Here is a 13,703-nt window from a genome sequence, read left to right as displayed (position 1 = left end):
CTCTGAATTCTGTTTGCAATATCAAACCACACCGTTGATGATCACTGGTGCCGAGTAGAGATGTGCATTTGTTTTTCCCGAATTAGGCAATTTCAACGAATTCGGTATGGTTCGGGGAACCAAAAAACAAATGAAAATTTTCTGAAATTTTGAAAAAATTTGTTTTTCATGTTAGTGTGCACTAACGGGATTTAGCGCGCTCTATCGGGAGTTAGCGCGCACTAACACGAAAATCAGGGCCCTCCCCCCCAAAAAAACACGAACCGCGGGAAAAACAAAATTTCCCATGGGGGCAGGGCCTCGAAACAAAGCTCGAGACGGAAAAAAAAACAATGCACATCTCTAGTGCTGAGGTGAGCACCCACCTAGACATTAGAGACATCCCCGTTAGTGAGCATTAGGTCGAGTATAGCTCCCTTCCTCATGGATTCCATTACCATTTGTTTGAAGAGTCCCTTTCAGGGCATCCACTATCTCTCTCTACTTCTGGCAGATTCTGCAGAATGGATTCTCCAGTCTATGTCCAGCAGGTTAAAGTTTCCAACAATCAACACTTCTCCCTTCTTTCCCACCTTTTTATTTTGCCATTTCAGATATATTACAAATATATATCACAAGAATAGAGATCCTTCTTTACATTACGCCAAAGGTATTAAAATACACATATTTCAAAACATAGGAGATCCCTAGTTACTAAGGAAATATGGGGGCAAGATGTACATACAAAGTATAATAAAGGAGCTCATTAGCCCTCACCATTTAAGGAATAAACCAACACATGAGAAGCCATACCCCAACTTATACTAGTTTCGCTCTTCAGCCCTTCCCGTCCAAGAAATTCCTTAGTTGTTCCGTTTCAAGAACAATATATTTTTCTTCTTGAAATTTTATTAAATATTTGCATGGGTACCTTAATACCATACTAGCCCCATGGTTTGTCACTTCAGCTCTCATTAGCAAAACCTTTTTCCTACGCTCTTGTGTAGAGCAGACTATGTCTGGATAAATCCACACATTTTGCCCAAACTATTGAGCCGTTCTATTTCTAAAGAAAAATTTAGGAACCAAATTCCTGTCCTGCTCAAATGCCAATGAGACTAGTAGTGTCCTTCTTGTTTGAATTTCTGTCTGTGACGACATCTCATTTATTCCAGAAATGTTCATTTGTTGTTGTTCCTGTGCTTCTACTCCAGTTATAGGCATAGGTTTTCTAGACACAAAGAAAGCTTTGGTAATCACAGGTGTTATTTCTTTGGGAATTTTAATACATTCCATCATATATTCTTTGAATATTTCCACAGGAGGCATTTTCTTAATCAGAGGGAAATTAACCACCCTTAGGTTTAAATAACGGAGAGATTTTTCAATGTTCTCAAATTTTCTCTCTGCAAAGCTTTCTGATTTAATTAAATTAATTTGAACATTTTCCATACTTGATACTTTCTCTTCCAATTTTTTGGCTTTCTCCTGTTGTAAATTAAGTCTTTTCGATGTTTAATCCCCTTTTATTAGCCTCTAGAAATGCATGAGTCAATGTTGATATAGCAGACTCTATAGAGACTAAGGCATTCCATAGTGAATCTAAAGTCACTATTGAAGGTTTTGCAGGGAAAATACTGTTCCAGGTGTTAGTTTTATCGGTTCTTGAAGAGCGTTGCTTTCCATGATGTCCTGTGCCGGTTCTGCCTTGGGGGGCCTAGGAGTGGAAGTAGCTCCTCCAACTGGGGCTCCTCCATCTCCCTCGCTCGCGCCCTCTCCACCTCCTCCGTCATACTCTGGGGTCAGCATCTCTCTCCTCCTCATTCCCAGGGATCGCGATATTTCACCTAATTCGACCCCAGCCTGACCTCGCGGTGGTGACGGCATCTCGGGGGTCCCCGGACTCAGTGAGATCATCTACGCCATGGGAAGAGAACCGAGCTCCTGGTTCTCTCCCATGCGGCCCTCACTTCCAGCGTTCTTGGGGTTACCTTGAAGAAACTCAATTTTTTGCAGTATTCCTTCTTTGAGTGGTAAATTATTCTTAAGCTTCGCTTTACGCTTTGTGTGAGGCATTGTATGAGGAATACAACCTCACCAGGAAATTCAATATCGCAGTAAGAGAGCTCCTTCACAGCGTCTCATGCGGTGGTCATTCTGCCCTCGAGCTTCTTTCCCACCTTTTGATGTCGTCAACCAGATCTCTGTCTAGTTCTTCCGTTTGAGTTGGAGACCTGTAAACCACTCCAGTAAAAATGGATGCACTATCACATTTTTTTAGGACGGCCCATAATGCTTCTTCTCTACCCCACATCCCTTTCAGTTCAGTTGCTTGGATATTGTTTTTGACATAAAGAGCTACTCCTCCCCCTTTCCTGGCCTCTCTGTCCTTCCTTAACAAATTATAACCCGGTATGGCTGTGTCCCAATCATGAGAATCCGTGAACCACGTCTCTGTAACAGCAATAATGTCCAAGTCCGCTTCCACCATTAGGGCCTGCAGGTCTGGGATTTTATTGCCCAAATTACGAGCAGTTGAGATTACTTGCAGGAATTTATTTTTTTTTGGTGCTTTCAGCTCCATCACATACTTTAGGTCACGAGTACCATAACCCCCCCTCATCAAAGGCACAAAATATTACAAAATCCAGACAAGGAATATACTTAGCCCAGATATAAATAAGCAAGTAATTTCATGTAGCTTGTAGCTGCCTGACAAGGAAGGTAGGATTGCTAGCAATAGCTAATGGTGATAGCACCCCTCCCCCTAGCCACACTAATAACACTTATGGCACCTTTTTATTTTTTTTGTGTTTTCAGCTCCAACACACACTTTAGGGCTTAAGGTCACAAGTACAATAAACCCCCCTCAACGGCACAAAAGATTACATAAACCAGACAAGGACTATACTTAGCCCAGATATAAACAAGTAAATTAAATTAGCCTCAGCTTTGGTATTAACAGTTATTGCCCAGGAAAAGAATCTTGGTGGTGTTGCGGACAATATTTTGCAGTCCTCACCTCAGTGCGGTGGGGGTGGTCAAAAAAGCAAATAGAATATTAGAAATTATTCAGAAAGGAATGGAGCATAAACCAGAATATCATACAATGCCTCTGTATTGATCCATGGTGTGACTACAGCTTGAGTTGTGTGCAGTTCTGGTTGCCTCATTTCAAAAAAGATACAGTGGAACTAGAAAAGGTGCAGAGGATGGCAGTGAAAATGCTGACGGGGATAGAAGAGCTCCTCTATGAAGAAAGACTAAACAAGTGTCCTGATAAGATCATGAGTGAGGTGGAGCAGGTAAATAGGGAATGCTTGCTAACTCTCTAATAGCACTAAGACTACAGGACACTCATGAAACTAGCAAGTAGCAGTTTTAAAACGCTGGAGAAAGTATGTTTTCATTCAACACACAAAAAAAAGTGGAATTTGTTGCTGGAGGATGTGATCAATAGCAGGGTTTTAAAGGGGTTTGGACATGTTTCTGGAGGAAAAGTCCATAAGCAATTATTAGCCAGGTAGAAAGCCAATGCTTATCCCTGGGAGAAGGGAACAAGAAATGGATCCAGACAGGGATCTGTTGGGCACTTCCTAGTGACCTGGATTGGCCACTGTCAGCAACAGGATGCTGGACTCGATGAACCTTTTACCCAATATGGTACATGTTCTGCTCTTACGATGACTTGCAAGGATCTCTTCTCTTAACCTTAGTGATAGGATGGTGCAATGTTGTCTCTTGTCCGTATCCTGGTCACAGAGATGATTGAAACGTCTGCTGTCCCACTTGTATCTGAGAAATCCTTGATAGGGTGGGCAATATTGTGATAGATTTATTCTAAACATTTTGGTAAGGAAGACATCTCATTCTAAGTTGGTCATCTAATGCTGTTATGTATGTGTAATTTGTTACTCGCTGATTATGTTGGATCATAGCAGGATATACATTCTTTTAAAATAAAAACACATAAGGTCAGGAGGAAAAAACACATCTAGATCTTTGCATGCTGTTTCTTCTGAGATAATATGAGCTGGAAGTGAGACCAACCACAGAGTTGATCTGAAAGCCTGACTTTTAGACAGGGACTATTATCACCAAGGAGACCCTTTAAGATTGTGAGCCACCATCTGATAACTGTTACATGCAGTTGATTCTTGAGCTGAAACAAGAGAACTGGTGTCAACCCAATAAGCTGTGTGTCAGCACAAAAGCTAAGCAACATGAGCACAATAACTCTGAGAGTCCCAGAGAGGGAAAAGGCCTTTCTTCCAATGTGTGGCACCATGCTGGCATTCAACCACTGATCAGTGCCACCGTTCAAGGCTGCCCAACATCTGCTCAAGAGACTAGGTAAGCCTGGAACTGAGGTGCAAGATTTTTTGCTTTCCTGTTTAGGAAAATGTCCTGGACAGTGGGCAGGACTGTGAAGCCTTGACCATTGATGATACCGCTCATAAGTTTCCACCGCTTTTTGTGTCTCATGCTCTTTTGTTTGCAGATTTTGTGTGTACTATTTAAATTATTACATAGAGGATCTCCTTTGTATCTCTTGACTCTACTGACTGTACCTTCCAGGTCACCTACCTTCCTCTCAACAGGAACTATTAAGACTTCCCCCCCACCAAATGGAATTAGGGGGCAAAGCACGAGAGAGACTTGTTTATGTATCAGGCACCTCTTTTATCCATGGCAATACTGAGGGAAAAAGAGTAGGCCACATTTAGAAAGAGCATTAGGCTATGACTTTTATAATTGCACATTGCTGGATTTTTATTTAGAAGGGTGATCAAATGCGCTTCTACTTTAAAAAAAAAAAAAAAAAAAAAAGCCAGTGAAAGTGACATATATTGAAAAATGATGAATTGTTTTTGGCACCATTTATTTATTTATTTATTCAACTTTTTTTTTTTTTTTTATATACAGACAACTGTTTGCACATCGTATCGGTTTACAATTGACTAAGAACTAATAGGCAGGGCCTTTACACAGAACAGTAACAGATTACCAGAGAGACAGGAAACAATTAACAAAAGTGGGAACTAATTAACAAAATATTTACAAGAGAATTATCAGTAAGAAGGTCACAAGGATTTCAGATAATCATGTGGAGGGATTGGAGGACGGGTAGGCGTGTAGAAAGAGCCATGTTTCTAGTTTCTTTTTGAATTTTGGAGTGGATGTTTCTGTGCGCAGATCTGGAGGGAGGGAGTTCCAGAGAGTGGGGCCGGCGAGGGAGAAGGCTCTATTCATTGTGTAGATCAGCTTGTAGGGTTTGATAGAGGGGGAGCGGAGGGTTCCTCAGAGGGCAGGGCGGGTGGATCTAGTGGAGGAAGGAGAGGGGGGCAGAGCCAGTTGAAGTTTTCATTAGTGATGCTTTTGTGGAAGTGATTGAATTGGTAACCAGTGGAGCTCAATAAGGGTTGGAGTGATGTGGTCTCTTTTTCTTGTGTTAGAAAGAATACGTGCAGCAGCGTTCTGTAGGAGTTGTAAAGGTTTGGTGTGGTTGGGAGGGGAGGCTGAGGAGGAGAGCATTACAGTAATCAATTTTGGAGAAAATGATAGACTGAAGTACCATACGAAAATCAGAGAAATGCAGGCGGGGTCTGAGTTTTTTGATAGTTTGTAATGTGCTGGCGATTTTGTAATTTCTTGAGATGGCTGTGGAAAGCAAGTGGCTGCTCTGTTAGAAAGGTGCTCGTGTTGCTGGGGCATGGCTGGGTGCATTTCTGAGCAGTTTAGCTTTCCGCTCTTACTGGTACAAGGTGTACCTTAGTGCGCTTGTAAAAGTGGCAAGGTCCTTTCTGATCACGTGCCTGGCATCTTTGAGGTGGATATGACATCCGTGTCCAGTCATAGTTGGTGGTGTGTCATGCCTTTAATTGGGCTCAGCCTGCCGGGTGTGTTCAAGCTGTGAGCTGGGCGGGAAGGCCACCCCAGCAGTAGTGTAAGAGGAAAAAGGTGTCAAACGATGATGTTTGAAAATTGACTCAAGGCCATAGTGCGAGGAGAGTAAACATATATTTGACTTTGTGGTTTTAGTATGAAATCTAACTAAACCTTAAGTTTCTGCACAGAATAGCTGGCTCTAAATAAATGAATAACTCTGGCACATACGCAGTAGTTTGATTTTTATTGATACTGGATTATGCTTTCTAGACCATGATGAAACTGGTCGGTTGGATGAAACGTTATTGGAAAAGGGCCTGTTGTGAAAAGTAATCTATGTTCCAGTTGACTGATATTGAAAATACCTCAGCTGTTGCTTTCAGATGTTGCAGTTTGAATGTTCCCATGGTCCACGAGGGTCTGAGACCTTCTTGTTGGAAAAGTACTTTAATTTGCCGTCACTTGGTGTCCTAACAAGTCATCTGAGAAGTATGACTGACTTGTTCTCTCTTTGCAGGCCCAGATGTGTTGTCTTTCTCAGATAAAAATTAACTTGTGGGGACTGCGTACACACTTTTTACTGCCTGGTAAACGGTAAGGAGAGTGTCGTGTTGGGTACAGTTTCACATTACTGCAGTCATAGCCCCGTGAGGCACTGTGCTTACCACATGGCCTCTATGATTCACGAAGCAGGATATGTAAACAGTAAGCCACAAATTGGTGTGCACTCTTCCCATTAGCCCTAAGTTCACTGTGAAGGAGCATTCCTTTCATGCCTTGAATAAAGTCCGCTGGTTGCCATGTTACTCCACTCGAATGTGTGGACTAACAGACCTGCAACTCTCTCCAATTAAGACAGAAGGCAGCTAAGATTCTTTACTTGATGGCTGGGGATGGGTAAAGGAAAAGGATCACAAGGGGTTAACGCTGTGCCATAACAAAATCCCAAAAACAGGTTTAATGTGAAAATTAAGGAGGTAGAACAGCATCTGTAAGGGTGGAGATCTTCATTCACAGTATACTTTATCTGCCCCATATATTATGGCACAGTAGAGGATGGGCCAGAAGGCTCCAGTTAGAAAATGCTGCGTACTGTACATGTAGAGAGAGGTTACTGTGGAAGCAGGCGGTAGGGCTACAGCTTCTGTGGCTGTAGATTAATTGGTCCTTATCCATGTCTCCCTTAAAGTTTGGAGAAAAGGTAGATGGAAAAGTGTGCATGTTTGCAGGTGACATGAAAATCTGCAGCACTGAGGTCCTACTAGAGGAGGGGCTCATAAGAGGAAAGATTATTTTAAAACAATGCAAAATCATGGATTTAGACTGCAGAAATCCAAGAACAAAATGTAGAGCTAGCAGTTGCCTAACAGGAAAGAGACTTGGAAGTCATCATCTCTGATGACCTCAAGGTAGCAGTCACTGAGATAAAGCAGCTGGAAAAACCGAGGGAAGTAATATTACCTCTGTGACTTTAGTTCTGGAGGTCACATTTTCGATAAGATGAAGACAAGTCAAAAAAGGGCCACCAAATGGTGCATGGCCTGCACTCTTAAGCCATTCACAGACTGAAAGGTTCAAGCTTTTCTGCTACCTGCCATCAATAATTGTAATTCTTTATATATTTAAATCTTTGTATTGAATTCCTAGTAGTGCCTGGGTGATTCTTCTCCAGGTCACTACCCTTTGACACAGTATAATCTCCCACTGAACAATCCACCCCCACCCCCTCCCCCACCCTATAACCCTGTGAGCCTATCAAACAGTTATAAATCAGTTATAAATTACCAGAGGGAACAGTATAATCATTAAGCACCAGACTTCTGGCATAGGGGGACAGAGATTAGCAAGTAGGACTCCTAGATCAACAACGTCTGTCTGCATTTCAAGAAATCGAGCTTCTCCATATATTTCTCACGCACATTGTATGCATATTGTTCCTTAATTGTGTAATACTAGGGGGTTCTTCCCTCCTGCAGGTCTTTATTTATGGGGTTGCCAACCACCTCCCTACGAGCATTTCGTGTTGCAAAATTCAGCTGCACGTCTTATGTTGGCCACACGATGCTGGGAGCATATAACTCCTAGGTTGAAGGAACTCCATTCGCTATCCATAGGACAGAGGCTCAAATTTACCATTTTGGGCCTGATCTTCAAGGCTTTAAGAATTGATGGGCCCAGTGATTTAGCAAATTGCTTGCAAAGTTATGTGAGCTCTGCTGCCCAAAATTTGTCAGGGCCCACCATCAAGACTGATTGGTTGAATGAGACGACCTTTAAGGTCCTTCTCGATAGCAGGGCCTGAGTTATGGAATGCTCTGCCCTTAAAGATATCCGGATGTTCAGGAAAGAAGTAAAAGCCTGTTCTTCTTAAGCAGACTTACAAATTGTTTTGATAAGTATTGTGCACTGATATTTAACAGTATGTTTATATTTTTGTTATTTCTGTATTTTTATTTATTTGTTATAGTTAATTACTGATTACTTATGTACATATGTTTATTGTATTAAATTGTAATCTGCTTAGCATGACTTGGCGCTATAGGCGCAAAATACATATTTTTAAATAAAATAAATAAGAGAAAGGTAGGGGGGATATGATACACACCTCCAAATATCCAGCAGGCTTCACTAAAGAACTGTGCTCCAATGAGAAGTTCAAGGGCAAAGTACAAAAGCAATGTGACAGTGTGGACACCTGGAACGGACGTCCTGCAAAGGTTATAGGCCCAGTCCCTGCCTTCCTCCTGCTGCAAAATCTGGGCCTTGGCACAGGATTTGATGTGGAATTACAGGAGGAGGCTGCCAGGCTGGGGCCGGACCCCCGTGCGCATGAGGATTGTTGTCTGTGGTCTCCTGCTCCTGGGCTGATCCTAGCCTCCCTCTCCCCAGCAGGAGGAGGAGAGTGGCAGCATTTCAAATCTTACCTCCAGCGCTCCCATTGGTTCAGCCTTAAGCCTGGAGCTGGCAGATATAACCTGGGAATCCACTGCTCTCCTCCTGGTTGAGAGGGAGGAGAGGAATTAGGAAAAAAGAGGACTGGATCGGGGAAGGAGCAAAGACGAGTCCAGTTCAGGGATGGAGGGGACTGAGGTTCTATGAGAGGAGAGGCAGGGAGGAAGAAAGAATAGAGGGCAAGAAGCAGCCGAGAGAGGCATTTTTAGAAGAGAAAAAGTAAAAGACACACCCACAAAAGTTGGAAAACTTTCTATAATGTACAAGAATTTCACATTTTAAATAATGTGTGACTCTTGCATACAATTTAGAAGTGCCACAGCATTTACCCCAGTGCTGCTCCAGAAAAGGGACCCTGGTGATGGGAGCGGGAGTGAGCCCTGTGACAGATGGTGCACCACGAGGTCCTGTTCTGCCCCCCAGCTGGGATCCCCCGATGGGTGCCCGCTCTAACTCGTAGCATTGCCCCAGGCCGACGATCAAGTTCCAGCGGTAGGACTCGTTTGGCTGCCCTTCTCCAGGTACTAAATAACAGCAGTGAGTGAGTAGCACATTCCTGAGCCCAGTCACCTATAGTATCACACACGTCTCGTTTCCTCTTCCAGTCTGCAGCCCAAAAAAACCCCACACACAACTCCTCCTGCCTCACCTGTTTCTCTCTGCTCTGGCCCTTCCCTTCGGCTCGTCATAAGCAGCTGCCTGCTTTTAACCTCCTTCTCCACATCAGGAAACTTCGTAGCTGAAGCTTCTTAAAGCAGGAAGCAGGCGGGTGCTCGTTGCTCGGGACGACTTCTGTTTCATGCTGCTGGATAATAATAATAAGAAGCAGCAGCAAGCTTTGGGCTCTCTCCCCCTGCAGAATGGGTAAGTAATCCTGCCGTTTAGAGTTTGCTAAAGACTTCAGATTTACAAATAATATAGATCTGTGTGTGCTTCTGTATATATATATATATATATCTAACACATTTCTCCAATGTCTTTTAATTACTCTGTTAATGATTTTTGCAGGGGTAAGTGTGGTATATTTTGGGGAAGATATGGTCTGTCTTTGACTGGGGACCCCCTTTGCAGTTCTAAGTCACTTCCCTTCTTTGCCTGGTGGGTTTCAGACACCACCCAGCCACTCTGCTGGACCCTTCCTTCCAGTATGGCTTGGGCTGTAGAGGATTTAAATTCACAGGCTCCACTTTTGTGTTCCTGGGAGCTGGAAATCCTGTATCAGGACCTTGTATTTGGAGGAGTCTATATGCTGGCGCACAGGCCCTGGTCTGGATAGCTCGGGATATTGGACTCCCCGCACCTCATTCCTAATCCTGGCCCTTTTCCAAGACTTAGCTGCCTCGTCTGGCCCAAGTGGTGATGTCCATTTCTTCTTCCCTTTGGAGAAAGTCCTGACCTCACCAGCAGCCCCAGAAAAGACTTGCACATTCCTGAAATTCTCTGATGTACAGAGCATGCCGAGGTTGTACAGGCACTGTTACAACATTTTGGATCTGTTCAGGTCTGCAGCCATCTACAGGCTTTCTTCTTGTGTGCACAGCGATGTTTTAAGTAAGCACTGGTTAAACTGCACGTCTTCCCATGGAAATATTTATTAATGTGCATCCTGCTTCCTGCACTTTTTCCATCCAGAATCCATCAGAAGTATGTATTCGGCCACCTCTTGGATCTGTATAAGTGCTCTCATGTGGGGGGGGGGAGGGGGAGGGACAGAATTGGTGACTAGTTATAATTGGCCCAAGCAGGAAAGCCGTAGCCGATCCAGCTGGCTGTGTAACAGTAAAAAAAAAAAAAGGTGAGGATCGGATGATAAAAAAGCCCTTTATTAAAGTATGCCCGACTCTGGCCGAGTTTCGCTCTTATATAGAGCTGCCTCAGGGACAACTAGAAACAAATATACAAACATTTAAAATTAAAATCAATAAACAACATGTATAGGTGTACAAACTCAAAAACTTAAAATAATACGTGTATATGTATTATATATGTAGTATTATGTTGTTTATTGATTTTAATTTTAAATGTTTGTATATTTGTTTCTAGTTGCCCCTGAGGCAGCTCTATATAAGAGCAAAACTGGGCCAGAGTCGGGCATACTTTAATAAAGGGCTTTTTTATCATCCGATCCTCACCTTTTTTTTTTTATAGTTATAGTTGGCTTCATTGAGGCCGAGAGAGATAAGGTGGCTTGTCCAAGGTCATACAAAGCTTTGAGGGCAGTGATGGGATATCATCTTTCACGTAACAGCTCACCGTTGACACTTCCATATGCTTCCCTGTGTAAATAGTCTCTCCTGGGTTCTGCACGATCTCCTCTTCAGCCCTGATGTGGTTTCAGATGCTCATTTTCTCTTTGCTGGATGCCTATATGTGCTGTTTTTCGGTTATATGCTTCTCCCCTGCTGATTCCCCCCTCTTCCTGACATTTCTGGGATCTCAGACATGACAATGTCTTATGGCAAGACTGTATCGTAATCCATAGCATTAAATCTGGAGTGGAGGGAGTAGCTTAGTGGTTAGAGCAGAGCGCTGAGAACAAGGGAAGTCAGCTTTCAAATCCTGTTTTTCCCACTGAGGCTCCTAGTGACTGTGAGCAAATCACTTCAAACTCCATGCCTCAGATACAACCCTCTAGAGATACCAACTGTATCTGAATTTTTAACCTGCCTTCAGCCTGGATTTAGAAAAGCAAATAATTAAATCTAAAATCCAAATAGAGGTCTGAACAATAATGAGGAGTGGAATGGGTAAATGTGAATCGGTTATGTACTCTTTCATAAAGTATAAAGACTAGGGGGCATGAAATGAAGTTACTAAGTACATTTAAAACAAAAAAAATGTTATATTCAATGCATAATTAAGCTCTGGAATTCATTGCCAGAGGATGTGGTGAAAGCTGTTAGTGTAGCTGAGTTTAAAAAAGGTTTGGATGGCAGAACAAGATGGTGGCATGTGAGTAGTGAACGCTTGCTGTGCCTACCTGGTTTTTATTCTTTTCTTTTTTTATTCATGGGACTATGCCTCCTAAATGGAAGGGGAAAGTGAGGGTTTTCCCCCTCTGATCTAGTGCACCTTTCTGGCCAGCAATTGATAACTGCGTTTATACCACTGAATCTTACTTTAGCAGAGGAAATGATCTCCATTGCAGATATTGGTGATGAAGTACCAATCTCATCAGAAGATGAGGTTTCCCTCAGCCCCTGTCACTGATCCCCATTACTGAGAGCTGGATGTGATTCCCTTGCTAGGTCTGAAGTGGTGCTGGAGGATGATGGCATCAGCACAACAGAGGTGGAGGGGAGAAGCCTGTGGAATCTCGGCATCCCTCCAGCTTCTAACTAAAACCGGGATGGTCTGCGCTCCTGGACTTAGTGGCGTTTCTACCCCAGTGGATGTATGTCTGGCAGTTGGAGGAGTTGGATTAGGGAGTACTGGAACCCTTTCTTCTAAGGATGTACTTATAAGATCTAAGCCCTCCTGTGAGATGGCCTTTATCATCCCCGTGAAACCAGCTGTGGTGCCTCTAGAGTCCACGTGGGTGCTGTTTTAAAGCTCTGGGAATGCTCTAAAGCTATTTCGAGTCAGCTCTTGTTCTTTGTCATCAGGGGCTCCTGGAAGAACAATAGTAATAGACACTCTCCTGTGGAAAAGGAGAGACCAAGGATATTCAAGAGCTTAACGTGAATATGGTTAAGGCGCAAGGCTTTTTACCATGGAGGACTGAATTTCTGGAGAAGCAGGCTAGACATTTACATTTGAGACTGCTTAATTTTCCTAGGGTTCCTTACTTTAAGGAAATATTTTTCTGAAGCTCTACAAATGTGTTAAATCCACCTAACCTAACAAGATTTCTTGAGATGTCAACTCCTGAGGTTCTTGAACGATCTAGCATCTGAACTTGAGTATGGTCAAGAACAAGCACTTCCCTTTTTAGGTCAAGAGGTTAAGATATTCCCAGATGGGAAGGAAGTGATTCAGACCGGAAGTACTAGCTCTGGGGGGAGCTTTCCTATTAAGATCAGTTACAGCGAGTGCTACATGCATTCATTGCTCCTGAGCAACTTAAATTGTTTGTGGAGTCCCCAAGAATTGTCGCATCTCCCGTGTAGCTTTCTGTATTCAGCACTGAACGTATTATTGCATTTTTTTTCTTGCTGTTCTGTTTTGCTTGAATTCTCCTCTGTTTCCTTCTGCCCTTATATATATATTTGGTATACTGAGGTAATGAGAAATTGGATTGGTTTCTTTTTCTTGTTGATTGATTTATTTTTTCTCTTTTTTTTTCTTTTCATTTTCTCATTGTTTTTCTGCTATGAAAAGTTTGCGTGCTTTGTATTAATACATTTATAAATAAATAGTTTAAAAAAAAAAGTTTGGACAAGTTCCTGGAGGAAAAGTCCATTAACCATTTCTAAGGTAGAGTTGCAGAAATCCAATGCTTATCCCTGGGATAAGCAGCTTGGAATCTCTCCACCCCTTGGGATCCTGCCAGGTTCTTGTGACCTGGCTTGGCCTCTGTTGGAAACAGGATGCTGGGCTTGATGGACCCTTGGTCTGACCCAGTATGGCATGTTCTTATGTTCTTAGAAATTTGCTGTACGGCTGAGGCAGGCAACTCTGGTCCTGGAGTAACAGAAGCAGGTCTGGTTTTCAGGATATCCACAATGAATATTCATGAGAGAGATTTGCATACAATGGAGGCAGTGCAAACAAATCTACCTCATGCATATGCAATACCCTGAAAACCAGGCTTGTCTGAGGCACTGCAGGATTGTTTGATGGTAGAGAATGATGCCTGCATTAGCCCTAATGGTGGTAGTATAGGCTCGCATGTAATGGTGCGAACTGCCCCAGCTGCATAGAAGTATGTGAGACAAAAACAG

The 13,703-nt window shown here is 42.9% G+C and overlaps 1 protein-coding gene across 2 annotated transcripts in view; it reads left to right on the top strand.

Moving 5' to 3' along the window:
* The first annotated feature begins 9,429 nt into the window (after positions 1 to 9,429).
* The window catches only part of SH3D21 (SH3 domain containing 21), a 52,056-nt gene continuing 47,782 nt past the window's right edge, over positions 9,430 to 13,703 (top strand). The window contains exon 1 of one of the 2 annotated variants that reach the window (XM_029571129.1): positions 9,430 to 9,684. In XM_029571129.1, the coding sequence (XP_029426989.1) occupies positions 9,681 to 9,684 (4 nt within the window). In that variant the 5' untranslated portion in view covers positions 9,430 to 9,680. The remainder of the gene's footprint in view (positions 9,685 to 13,703) is intronic. The other variant, XM_029571128.1, reaches the window with a different exon arrangement.

The sequence above is a fragment of the Rhinatrema bivittatum genome, chromosome 11 (genome assembly GCF_901001135.1).
Source record: "Rhinatrema bivittatum chromosome 11, aRhiBiv1.1, whole genome shotgun sequence".
Lineage (NCBI taxonomy): Eukaryota > Metazoa > Chordata > Amphibia > Gymnophiona > Rhinatrematidae > Rhinatrema > Rhinatrema bivittatum.
This window is presented reverse-complemented; position numbering and strand designations above follow the sequence as displayed.